A 13,649-nucleotide genomic window follows, 5' to 3' on the forward strand; every position below is an offset into this window, starting at 1 on the left:
CTGTTTATATACACATCATTACTATATACATATATATATTATATACACATCATTACTATATATATATATATATATATATATATATATATATATATATATATATATATATATATATTTTATACACATTATTGGGGCTGTGGAACCCTTTGATCCCCTCACACCCAACAAACATTCTGGGCTTCTAGAAAAGAGGGGCATCATGGCAGGCACCACGGAGGTACATTTGAGGTGAATGCCCTGATTTCGCCCTCAGTCCCGGTTCGTTGGCGCAGTCAGTCAGTCCCACCGACCGCACTGGTGCTCTTACGCCGTGTCCCACATTTCTGATGTAACCATGGCGACGCAGGCAGCCAATGGGCGAACACTCGCTCTGAACCCTCGGCGCATGACGTCACATGCATCCCTAAAGAAGAGGGTTTAGCGAACAGCACCAGACCTTTTCCCTCTCTCGTGACGTCACCCCCACCACCCCTGTGTCTATATACTACTGTGTTCGTGACGTCAGGGGCCGGCGAAGATGGCGGAGCAGGCCCCGGGACGCTCGTTGGGCTCGTACTCCCCGGTGGATTATATGAGTATAACCAGCTTCCCCCGTCTACCCGAGGAGGAGGCCGGGGGGGAGCCCGGGCCGCGTGTCGGGGAGGAGGACACCTTCCTGGGGGAGCATGACTCGGGTAATGCAAGGGGCAAGGGGGCATCATACAGCAAGGTGTCAGCCGGGCTGGTGCATACCTGGCAAGGGAATGGTGTGCGGCCAGCCGCGCATTATCACCCATCCCTGTGTCAGGGCGTCTGTCTGTCCATCCCTGTGTCAGGGCATCTGTCTGTCCATCCCTGTGTCAGGGCGTCTGTCTGTCCATCCCTGTGTCAGGGCGTCTGTCTGTCCGTCCCTGTGTCAGGGCGTCTGTCTGTCCGTCCCTGTGTCAGGGCATCTGTCTGTCCATCCCTGTGTCAGGGCGTCTGTCTGTCCGTCCCTGTGTCAGGGCGTCTGTCTGTCCGTCCCTGTGTCAGGGCATCTGTCTGCCCATCCCACGTACCAGATCATCTATCTGTCCATCCCATGTACCGGGGAATCTGTCTGTCCATCCCATGTACCAACTCTCATGTTATCAGTTCTCTCTCCCTGTCCCGCGGAGCAGTCCTCTTCTGCATGTACTAGTTATTATATAGGTAGCCGTGTACCACTTCACATCGTATGTTCCACTTTCTGTGTCTTTACGCATCACGCATGTAATATAAATAACATGCATTCATCTGTCAGCTATCAACACATAGCCTGCCTGCGTCTTTCCTTGGACTACTGCTCACATCACTCTCAGCCTCCGGGATCGGCATAAAGCTATCCTGAATGTAAGGCTAGATGGGGCCGACTGGGTCTGATCGGACGGCAGATTCTGTCTCTAGCTGGATGTTGCTGCCTGAGAGTGATTATTAATGGCTTCAGTTTATCCCAAAGATAGCGTGTAGGAGTCCGGCCTCCTGCGGGGGGCGCTGATCTAATACCCAATAAGGGGGAATCACAGCAGTCTTACCTTAACCTGGAGCCGGGCATAGAGGGTGACGCTCTACTAATCCGCTGCACTTGCCTGGTGCTGACTTTCTGACTATGTGCCCTATCTGTACATCTCTGTCCCGACTGCGTCACCACAGAACCCGCAGCCCGTGCCAACATCCTCGTGTCTGCCCTGCCAGCCCCGCTATATTCTTTTATTACTACATAAAATACACTGGAATGAATGGAATGTACAGTCATAATATACAGACGCACGCCGCTCTGCGTATAATACAGATACACCGCTCTGCGTATAATACAGATACACCGCTCTGCGTATGATACAGATACACCGCTCTGCGTATAATACAGATACACCGCTCTGCGTATGATACAGATACACCGCTCTGCGTATAATACAGATACACCGCCCTGCGTATAATACAGATACACGCCGCTCTGCGTATAATACAGATACACCGCTCTGCGTATAATACAGATACACCGCTCCGCGTATAATACAGACACACACCGCTCTGCGTATAATACAGATACACGCCGCTCCGCGTATAATATAGACACACACCGCTCTGCGTATAATACAGATACACGCCGCTCTGCGTATAATACAGATACACGCCGCTCCGCGTATAATACAGATACACGCCGCTCCGCGTATAATATAGACACACACCGCTCTGCGTATAATACAGATACACCGCCCTGCGTATAATACAGATACACACCGCTCTGCGTATAGTACAGACACACACCGCTCTGTGTATAATACTGAGTCACCGCTCTGCGTATAATACAGACACACACCGCTCTGTGTATAATACAGATACACGCCGCTCTGCGTATAATACAGATACACGCCGCTCCGCGTATAATACAGATACACGCCGCTCTGCGTATAATACAGATACACGCCGCTCCGCGTATAATACAGATACACGCCGCTCTGCGTATAATACAGATACATGCCGTTCCGCGTATAATACAGATACACGCCGCTCTGCGTATAATACAGATACACGCCGCTCTGCGTATAATACAGATACATGCCGTTCCGCGTATAATACAGATACACGCCGCTCCGCGTATAATACAGATACACGCCGCTCCGTGTATAATACTGACACACACCGCTCCGTGTATAATACTGAGTCACCGCTCTGCGTATAATACAGACACACACCGCTCTGTGTATAATACAGATATACCGCTCTGCGTATAATACAGACACACACCGCTCTGCGTATAATACAGATATACCGCTCTGCGTATAATACAGATACATGCCGTTCCGCGTATAATACAGATACACGCCGCTCTCCGTATTATACAGATACACGCCGCTCTGCGTATAATACAGATACACGCCGCTCTGCGTATAATACAGATACACCGCTCTGCGTATAATACAGATACACGCCGCTCCGCGTATAATACAGATACACGCCGCTCTGTGTATAATACAGATACACCGCTCTGCGTATAATACAGATCCACGCCGCTCCGCGTATAATACAGATACACGCCGCTCTGCGTACAATACAGATACACGCCGCTCCCCGTATAATACAGATACACGCCGCTCCGCGTATAATACAGATACACGCCGCTCCGCGTATAATACAGATACATGCCGCTCTGCGTATAATACAGATACACCGCTCCGCGTATAATACAGATACACGCTGCTCCGCGTATAATACAGATACACACCACTCTGTGTATAATACAGATACACCGCCCTGCGTATAATACAGATACACGCCGCTCTGCGTATAATACAGATACACGCCGCTCTGCGTATAATACAGATACACGCCGCTCCGCGTATAATACAGACACACACCGCTCCGCGTATAATACAGATACACGCCGCTCCGTGTATAATACAGATACACGCTGCTCCCCGTATAATACAGATACACCGCTCTGCGTATAGAGTCATTGAATGGGTTAACCCCGGGGATTACGGAGGGAATGTGATATAGCTGCTGAGGACCTTTGCTTGTCTCGGTTTTCTGGTTTTGGGAACAGAGGTGACTTCAGGAGAGGAAAGTTCCGAGCTGTGCGTTTGCGGGGTTTATAGACTCAGGTCTTCCATGTTTGCCACAGATCGCTCCCAGACGCGTCGTGTATTCACATAGCGCTTTCAGGACAGGTGAGGAGGAACGTTTAACCATCTGCTGTCCTTCTACTCTTCCCGCAGACCCAGACGCCTTCCTCAAGTCTGCCCGGCTCCAGCGGCTTCCCTCCTCGTCTTCTGAAATGGGGAGTCAGGACGCTTCCCCCCTCAGAGAGACCGTCAAAGACCCCTTCACGTCAGATTGCATCTGCCGCCAGGATGGTCTCACCGTCATCATCACAGCTTGTATCACGTTTGCCATGGGGGTCACCATCGCGCTCGTCATGCAAATCTATTTCGGGGATCCTCAGGTAAGAGAACGCCGCGGCAGGAGATTGCAAAGCTTAACTGTATTTTGTGTGATCGTATACATTAATGTGTAAATAAATGGAATTTCTCCATTGTGGGTTTTTTTCCCTAATTAAGAGCCGATTGGGTAAAGACGACATCTTTATTGGCTAGCTGAAGCGCAAGCTGTAAGCCTTACATATATTAAAAGTAAAGTTTGAACAATTGTTACTTTAAGCATTTTAGAGAAAAAAAGCCCCTTTAGTTGCCCACTTGACCGGGTCGCTCCAGGTCGGACTGGCAATGTGTGAACTTGTCTGTGTGTTAGAGTGTGTAGGTTTGTGTAAGTGAGTATACATATGTATGTTTGTGTGTTAGCATGGATGTGTATGTGTAAATGTTTGTGTGTTAGCATGGATGTGGAAGTGTGTGCGCATGAATGTAGATGTGGAAGTGATGTGAGAGGGAGTGTGTGTTAGCATGAGTGTGTAAATGTGTATTAATGAATATGAGTAAGTGTATGTTAGTGTATGTATGTGTAAGCATGTGTGTTAGTGTGAATGTGTAAGTTTGTGTAAGTGTGCATACATATGTTTGCGACTTGGTTTTACCTGTCCTACGGGCCAGAAGGTGCTAGCCGTCCCCTGCCCCCACCTGCCACCTTCTGGTCTTCTCTATGGAAGCTGGTGTCCGACCGTACAGGTTCCTACTGTGTCCATACTGGGCAACTGGGTCCTAATTATTATTACTCTTGTTGCCCCTTCACAGATCTTCCACCAGGGAGCAGTGGTGAGCGACGCCTCCAGTTGCACCGCTTTGGGCATAGAGATTTTGGAGGAGAGAGGTAGCTCGGTGGATGCAGCCATTGCCACCACCCTGTGCCTGGGGATTGTTAATCCGCATACGTCTGGCATCGGAGGGTAAGTACGGAGGCAGAAATGTTCATCATAGAGGTAAAGAGAGTTGGTTGGATTATACTGAAGAGGGAATGTCTGGCCGGTCCTCCTGCCAGCTATAGGTTTTGTGGTCGTATATAATGTACTATTGGGTGTAATGCCAAATCTCATTGTACAGCGCTACAGAAGATGATGGTGCTATATAAATCACTAAATAATATGACTATTTCTGTTGGCAGACCCAAAGATGGTCTTTTCCCATCTCTTCTGGCCAGGGATTCTGGGTGGGATCCTGTGCTGCTTCCAGTCAAAAAAAAAGGCATAAAAGAAACATATCCAATCTATTTAGATCACAATTTCATTTGATTTAGATCACGGCCCTCCCAACATATGGCGGCTCAGACAGTTGGAAGCGATGATAACTCCAACTAGTTGGGGAACGGGCAGGACATACAATGTATCTCCTTACACGCGGTGCTGAATGACACATTAACACGCTCTATATGTGTATGTTATTGTGATTACTATTCCCTCCTTTACATTATAGGCTTTAGTATTTTGGCTTTGGATTCTTTTTCTTCAACACAATAGGTCACCTTGTGAGAGGTTTCAATAGACCTTTAGCTGAGAAACACACTTCAAAGGCATGAGTGATGAAGCCATTGAAGTATCAGATAACCTTCCAATAACCTCTTAGCTGCCAGCGCCGCTTGCGGTATTTACTTGGCATCTAATGTTTAATGGTTGAGCCTTCTGGACAAATCAATGTATACGTCTCCGTACCGTGTTCTAGGTGGCCAGTTGAGCTTCTGTTTCTGACCCAGAGAAATGTCCTTGTTCTCCACCTGAGCCCAGCCCAGCGCCAAAGTGTTTGAAAACCACATCGGCACATCAGGTCACCGGGCCACCAATGTGTTTGGGTACAGCAGACACTCATAATTATCACTTTTCAAGGATTTTGGACCAATTTACATTTGGTTACGGGTTATTTTTGAGCAGTAGCACAATAGACATCTCTATGCCGTACTCTCACCTACTAGTGAAATGAGTTAAATGGAAACTTAAGAAGATTTAACACACAAGGATCTCAACTTTCAAATCCTTATCCACAGACTTAATGGGTAGAGCTAATTATATAGAAGCACTAAATCTTTTGGTTGGCATTAACTATTATTACAAGATGCAGCTGTTTTAGGTGATAAAAGCTCCTAAAAGGCACAAAACCCAAGAGAATGTCTACTAAAGAACAACATTTATTGAGCGTTCTATGGCAACAGCCTATCAGTGCTTGCTTTTGTGTCACATGACAATTAAATGGCGCCGGCAAAAAATCAGGAACAAGACAAACTTTTTCGCGATGAAATAATTCTTTCCAGAACCGGTTTGGACGTTTATTGTAAGCTCTTTGGAGCTGGGCCCTTCTTCCCGTTTGTTTCTACAAGTCGCAATCGTGATGTTATGTCCTGTTTAGCCGTTTTACAGCTCTGCGGAATACGACGGCGCTATATAAACAAATAATAATGATAATATCGTCTGATTTTTGTTTGTCGTAGAGGAGGAGTGATGCTGATCCATGATATCAGAAGGAATGTGACAGATGTGATTGATTTCCGAGAGACTGCCCCCTCCGGAATCCACGAAGAGCTGGTGAGACAGTACTGGAGAGAAAAGGTATGGTTGACCTCCTTTAATGGGGGTGGTTATGCCAGACATTTCAGTTGTTGGACCCGTGATCACCTCTTTGTGTGTCCTTCAGCCCGGGATTCTGGTTGGGGTTCCTGGGATGCTGAAGGGTCTGGCCAAAGCTCATGAGATGTATGGAAAGTGAGTATTTGGGAGACGGATGGGGATAATCCATAGTGACCAGCATGCTGGTATCACTCATGACTCCACGTCCATCAGAGAGCTGGAAGCTCGTACTGGTTATTCCACCTCGTTATTTCATTAAGTCCTGTTTGTCTTTGTTACAGGCTACCCTGGCAAGACATAATCACCAAGGTGGCTGAAATTGCCCGTCGTGGATTCAATGTGACCTACGATTTAGGTAAATAATATTTATAATCAGATGAAATACAGGTCCTTATTTTAATAAGCATTCCCAAGCAGGTTTACGTTTCCTCTTTCTACTATACTAGACACTCACCAGTCTAACTTAGGAAAGACATTAAAATTAATAAATATACCCATAAAGATATAGAAACTCACCAATTTTTATTTAACCAAAAGTTTAAGGAAAAAAGGAATTCGTTTAAAAAGAAAATCTATTCATTTGTGTTCTTCGTTATTTTAGCCAAGGCCATCAATGATGTAAAAGACCAAAACCTCTCCAGCACGTTTCGAGAAGCGTTCCTCCCATACGGACAGCCCCTGACCGCAGGGACGTTTGCCACAAGGCTTGACCTGGCGGCAGTTTTGGACGACGTGGCAGCGAGAGGAGTGGAGGCTTTCTATATGGGCAATCTGACGGAGGAGATGGTTGCCGAGGTGGGTAGGACCATTTTCTTTGAGGAAATGACACCGGTTCTTCTAAAGAAACTGGAAAATAACAACTCCGGGGCAGAGAACGTAGACCATTCTATTAACACAGAAGACCCTACACCTTAAAGGTTCTTATTGTTCCATCCCTCTGTCTGCAGGTGAACATGTACGGTGGAGTATTCATTGATGATGATTTAAGCAACTATAGCGTCTCCATACAGAAGCCTGTGCAAACTATATATCAAGGTATCCTCCCCAGATCTCTATAAATAGACATTTTTAATTTTTTTCTCCTTTTAAGGTTAGATGTATATTTGTAGACTTTGGGAGAGAGAGATTTTGCATCATCCTGGTGTTCTACTTCCACAGGTCATCTGGTGTTTGCCCCTCCTGCTCCACACGCAGGTCCTGCTCTAATAACTGCCCTCAACATCCTGGATGGGGCAAATTTAACCAAACACACCCCCAGATCTAGCTCCTTGCACTGGATTGCTGAGGTGAGTTTGGGACCTTGTTGTTTCTCTACTGGGTTTCTGGTATGATGGGCGACAAAGATATTTGACCACGGTATCCCCCAGTTTAAGTAATATTTATTTATATAGTATTTGAACCTCGGGCTACATTTGAAGTCTGTAACTTGGTCAGTTGCGGGATTTGACCTATGCAAATACATAAGGGTTTGAGTCGAGGCAAAGAACTATCATAGAACTATAGGAATCGAGAAGGGATATTGAACCGCAGGATGGGCAGGACAGCACAGAGCCCTGAATCTAAATGAACAGACTAGATAGGAATACAGGATCTCCCGCAATTAACAAGGTCCAGAACTTTGATGGTCACCTCGAGGAAGAGCAGCCAGCTCCTCGGAGAATAAGCAAGAATCCAGAGACTAGCACCACTAGGGATATACGGTGATGGGCACAGATACAGCACCTAGCGGCTCTGCATAGAGGGTGGAGAAGCCACACAGAGCCTAGAACCTGTAGGAACCGACGAGAGATGAGCAAGCATTGAAGGCCAACCACCTGCTGGACCATACCATAGGGCGTCTGCGTGTTATAAAGCCATAGATATTGTTTTATCTGTTGTGTGATAATCATAGGAGCGATTCTGGCAAAACATGCAGCTTTACATTACCCCGTGGCCAACCTTCTCCTCTTCTCAACAGACCCTGAAGATTGCTCTGGCTACTGCCAGCACCCTGGGGGACCCCTCGTACGATCCAAGCTTGGTCGGCTTCATAAAAGAGCTACTGAGGTGATGGTACACCTGATGCCCTAATCATTTATTTACAGATATTATACCTTTATTTTATATACACACTTTACTTGCCGATCTTAGTACCACAAACTAATTATATTAATTTTATAAAGATGATGGTTCCTTATATTTGTGGGTTTTTTCACATTTTGTTGCATTTATTACAATTAATGAACCCATATAATAATGTACCCACTGTTACTGGCCCCTTTTTTGTGGCAACCGGTCAATTTACTGACTGGTTACGGTTTCCATTAAAATTAAGTAAAGAAATGTGTGTTTGGGAATGGATTATAAATTAAATACAGGAGAAATTGCTCCCCCTAACGGCCATTATTTACCAATACAGATTTCAGTGATCAATTCCCAGAAAGTTCCGGAATAGGGTGAACTTATTTGCAAGAAAACAAAATCCTGCGTAACTCACCAAGAATATTGTTGACATTATATAATACTATATACCCAGTGATATATATATATATATATATAACTTTTATTTGTGTATATTGGTAAAATATCTAATAAAAATGTTCAATTATCCTTTTTCAGTAAGTCTGAGACCAGTTTCCTTCGGCAGCAAATTAATGAATCCTCTGCGGCTCCCACTCAGCATTACATGCACTGCTACGCCATGGACGTCGGGCCTTCTGCGAGTCAGGCTCTGGTGGTGGGTCCGGATGATTTCATCGTGGCGGTGGTCAGGTGAGGAACAGATGGTGTGTCAGGTGGAACGTACGTCCTTCATTATCTCCATTGTCTAGAAAGTAAAGAACCTCCCTCCTTCCGCTCTTTCTGAACAGTTCCCTGAATCGGCCGTTTGGAAGCGGGATTATGACACCGTCTGGCATCCTCCTGAATAGTCAGATTCTAGATTTCTTCTGGACCAATAGAAGCGCCGACCAGTCTTCTTCCAGCCCTGTAAGTCTTTAGATTTGGGCAAACAGCGGGACTTCACTTGTTTGTCTCCTTTGGGTCGTTTCTTCCTGGTCAGATTGGGGCTCTTGGTTTGGCACCTGGGGCTTGCCGGAATAAGTTGTGTCCTGAAGATGAACCGAAATCACAGTCCTGGAGACCGTATCTCCAGAAGGATATAGAGGTTCAGAGAAGGCCTACTGAACTGGTTCATGGATTACAGGATAAAACGTACCAGAAAGGTTAAAGGATCTTAAGGTATATAGCCTGGAAGAACGACGTGACAGATGGGGGATATGACAGAAACATTTAAATACTTAAACTAAGTCAGGAAAGAAGAAAATGGCAGATCAGGTTTATTTCACGCTCGAGAACGCAGTTAACGTTTTATCAAAATGGAACGGCCTGTAAAACAATGGCTCAGATACAGATCTTATTAGCTGTTAGTTATTAATATCTAGTTTTTCTTTTTACGTTTTTTGATGTAAAATGCCCTTCCCTTTACACAGAGACAGAATTTTTCCTCTGCAAAAGGGAAAGCTTCGGGGAATTTACCTTTTTGTGGGTCACCTTATTAAATATGTTTGCCTTAACAAGCATGGTGGCTAGGACCAGATATTGCATCCATGATGGCCCCATTATGTATGATTCCCATCATTATGCGGCTGCCCATGCTCTGCCCCTCATAATTTCATCCAATCCTGAGAATGTTCATAAAAGATGAGAAGATGGAACCTCTTCCCAACTCCACACCTTCTAACAAACGGGGGTCTTTCTGCTTCCCACCGATCGCTCCTCTTGGTGGCCAGCAGACTTACAGCATCATAACTTATTACTTATCATGTTTTTTTTCCCCCACCAGAGGAATAACGTTGAACCAGGCAAGAGGCCCCTGTCGTTTCTTCTGCCCACGCTTGTGCGTCCCGCTCAGGGCCTTTGCGGAACATACTTGTCTCTCGGGGGGTCAAACGGAGAACGAGCTCTCACCGGGATTGCCCAGGTAGGACAGAAAACACGTGGAACGGTTTCATGTTTTTGAATGATCATCACTTTGATACCAGCCTTTCACGTTACCAGACACCATCCCTCGCTTCCCGTCGTCCTTCTTACCCTTCTCAGTCGTGTTATTTGACCAATAACCGTCTTCTTCTAGGTTTTGTTGAATGTTCTGTCCTTTAACAAGAACCTAAGTGATAGCGTGTCCCAGCCGCGGCTGCACCCCGATCTCCAGTCAAACCTCCTGCAAGTGGATGGTGAGAACTTTTTTGTTGTTGAGTTTGTTGTGCCGTTATTTTGTATCACCTCTCTCCTAAACCCATTGACAAGATCTCGACGCAGAACCTCAGGATGCCTATGAAGGACAAACTTGTTTAGGGTTCTTTGCTCTGTATTCTGTATAACTACGCCTCTGCTAGTTTGGAGGCTAATCTAAGAGGTGTAGACAGAGTTGTTGCCATAGTTGTTCCAAATTCCCAGTTTACCAACTCTATCCCTTTAAATATCACCCAAAAACCTGATATTTTGTTGTGTTCATCAGGCGACCTCCCGGAGAATGTCACAGAAGGACTCGAGTCCAGGGGCCACCTGATGCGCAGGACGCCGTTCCTGTCACTGGTCCACGGCTCTCGGAGGAGCAACGATCTCATTATTGGAATCAGGGACCCTCGGAGCAAAGACGCAGAAGCTGCCACCATTTTATAAACATCGCGAGCTTGTAATTGTCCTCATTAAGAGACGATGGAGGAATGGTTCTTCCTGAATATAATGAAGGTTTTTTTGCAGGGACACATGATATATGCAGACTAGTCACCCACATGATTCAACTTTACTAATGATGGTGACTTTCTTGGGGATCAGTCTCCACGAGGGCCACATGAAGTATTTAAAAGGGTCAAAGTAGGGTGACCGATGCTCTTATACTCAAATCTAACAGTGATATACCATCAAGCAGCGATCTCCGCAAGAATTGAATGAATTCAATTTACTTACAAATTCTTCTCCACCACTATTATGAAGGCCGTCTGAACAAATTCGCTGACACATTAGAGGGGTAATAACTTATTGGGGAGGAATAATAACTAGGATCTGATTTATCACTATATACAATAAGGGTAAAGAAAAGGCAACCTGGTAAAGCACTGCCCACTTAATGGCGCTTGAGAGAGTAACAGTATACTGGAAATTATTGTTATACCTTTTTGATTAAAATATTATTATTTTTCCCCCAAAAAATACCCATATTTGAGAAAAGATTCAAGTGAGAAGTGGAGGGTTTATGGTCTTATTTAAATGCTCGCTTGACGTTGATGGTTCATATAAAAAAACGAGACGGGAGAATGAGAAACAGAGAATGAATGAGTGGCGGTTGGTATAAGATGAGTAGTATGTGGTCCACAATGTAGGTTCTGGAGCATTAAGACTCTTATAAAGGTGCCCCCCCCACATCAAATACCCTGCTTTGGTGTCTATGCCCGGGGATTATCGGCACACTCCACGTCCCAGGGCTTCTTCCAGCACAGATCTGGGTGATTAGAGGGTAAATTCCACGTCTTGTGCCCCTCTGTTTGTGTCGAGGAGCTTCGGGACATCTTTGCTTCCCAACCAGTCGTGTCATGGGGCAGATAGATCTTTAACTCCGTGGCTGCCAACGTTTTGCTGGGAGGTATATGTGTTGTGTAGCATACTTTGTGCCAAATATACACTCTTTCCCGACCGGTCCGGGAACGCAGACACTGTTTATTCGTTTTAGGTCTGGTGCGTCGAGCTGCTTTCTTTAGCTCCTTGCTGTCGTTGGGGGTTGGGGAGCATCTCGGAAGGGGTTAAAATGATTTTTCCCTCGGACCCCAGGGAATCGCTGTGCTTCACGACATGCATTATATAATAAATTTAATTCACTGTTTAAAAATTGTGTAGTTCTTGCCTAAAATGACCTTTTTTTGGTTTTCCGTGTCTGTTATATATGTTTATGGATCTGTGCTGTGAGAGAGAGGAGCTCGATGGCGTTCTGTACTGAATCTGGAAACCTAATTGCGCTGTTGTGATGTCATCAACTGCCATGCTTCTAATATGATGTCACTGAAGCAGCTTATTTTTGGCAGGTTGGGTATATTTGGGCCTTTTTTGGCTCATCCCCATGCAAAAGGCTTTTGTGTTATTAGGACGTCACTGAAGCCTAAATAAGTAGTAACGGCCCCAAGATCAATGTTGCTCTTTGTTTCAGGACATCTTCCACTGGGGAGTTTCTTCTGAAAACACCTGTGGTAAAGCACACAATGTCACCTGATGCTAAGTTAATGACTTGAGACCCTTCAGATGGCAAGCCGTGATAAATAAAGATAAGCTCTTGAAGCGATGGAGTCTCGCCACAGCCCATTACCTCTTTTGGGTCAGGGTATCTCCAAAATATCCCTCTTTAGGAAGGTATGGGGGGATCACCGTGCCCTAGAGCCCTACATGTCACAATAACGTCCATGGTTACACATGTAGTGGGGTCACCCCAATGAAAATGGAGTCTTTAGCTGATACCTTGTATTGGGTCAACATAGAAGAAGGAGTAAAGTTACAGAGCCTTAGGGGTCTCTTCTTCAGGGGAATCTGTGTCCACTGGAAATATCAGGAGTTATGCGACAGGAGTCAAAACGTACAGTCCTGAGGTGTAGAGACCCCCAGATTCTTAAGTTCCCTGTATCTTGTAACCCCCCCATAAACTGCATTTATCCGGCATCAAACTAAACTCCAGCTGGCTGAGGGTGATCGTAGTTGTGTCCTACCTGGAGGGTCCATACCTCCCGACATTTCCAATGGCCAAGGAGGGACACCTTTGAGGGGGGTGTAGATATTTATATAATTGGGTAAGGTGTTTAGAGGAAGAATGTATTTTATTTACGTAATTTAATTTGTAAACACATTCCCTGCTGTTTATAAACACATTATTGTTACTTTTATGGCTGTAGAACCCTCTGATAGCCCCATAACCAGCAAACATTCTGAACTCCTAGAAAAGAGTAGCATCAGGGTAGGAAAGAGGGTTGGGGGCATGTGAGGCCAAAATCGGGACACTTGGGAGGTATGAACGCATTCTATGTCTAGAGTCACTTCCGCCTTAAATAACCATGTATAGAAAGAGTTACATAAAATGAGCAGAAAGCTTCCGTATTCACTATAATGCGCTATATGAGCTTCC

At 45.4% G+C, this 13,649-nt stretch overlaps 1 protein-coding gene across 1 annotated transcript; it reads left to right on the top strand.

Moving 5' to 3' along the window:
- The first annotated feature begins 411 nt into the window (after positions 1-411).
- Positions 412-11,247, top strand: GGT7 (gamma-glutamyltransferase 7). The gene is made up of 15 exons (XM_053453794.1): positions 412-674; positions 3,717-3,943; positions 4,689-4,840; positions 6,370-6,487; positions 6,573-6,640; positions 6,787-6,860; positions 7,107-7,300; positions 7,453-7,540; positions 7,664-7,791; positions 8,463-8,551; positions 9,104-9,256; positions 9,355-9,472; positions 10,329-10,466; positions 10,620-10,719; positions 11,004-11,247. Exons 1-15 carry the CDS (start codon positions 518-520, stop codon positions 11,165-11,167), a joined length of 1,968 nt encoding a protein of 655 aa, XP_053309769.1. The 5' UTR covers positions 412-517; the 3' UTR covers positions 11,168-11,247.
- Positions 11,248-13,649: the final 2,402 nt, after the last annotated feature.

Source organism: Spea bombifrons, chromosome 13 (genome assembly GCF_027358695.1).
Source record: "Spea bombifrons isolate aSpeBom1 chromosome 13, aSpeBom1.2.pri, whole genome shotgun sequence".
NCBI classification, from domain to species: domain Eukaryota; kingdom Metazoa; phylum Chordata; class Amphibia; order Anura; family Pelobatidae; genus Spea; species Spea bombifrons.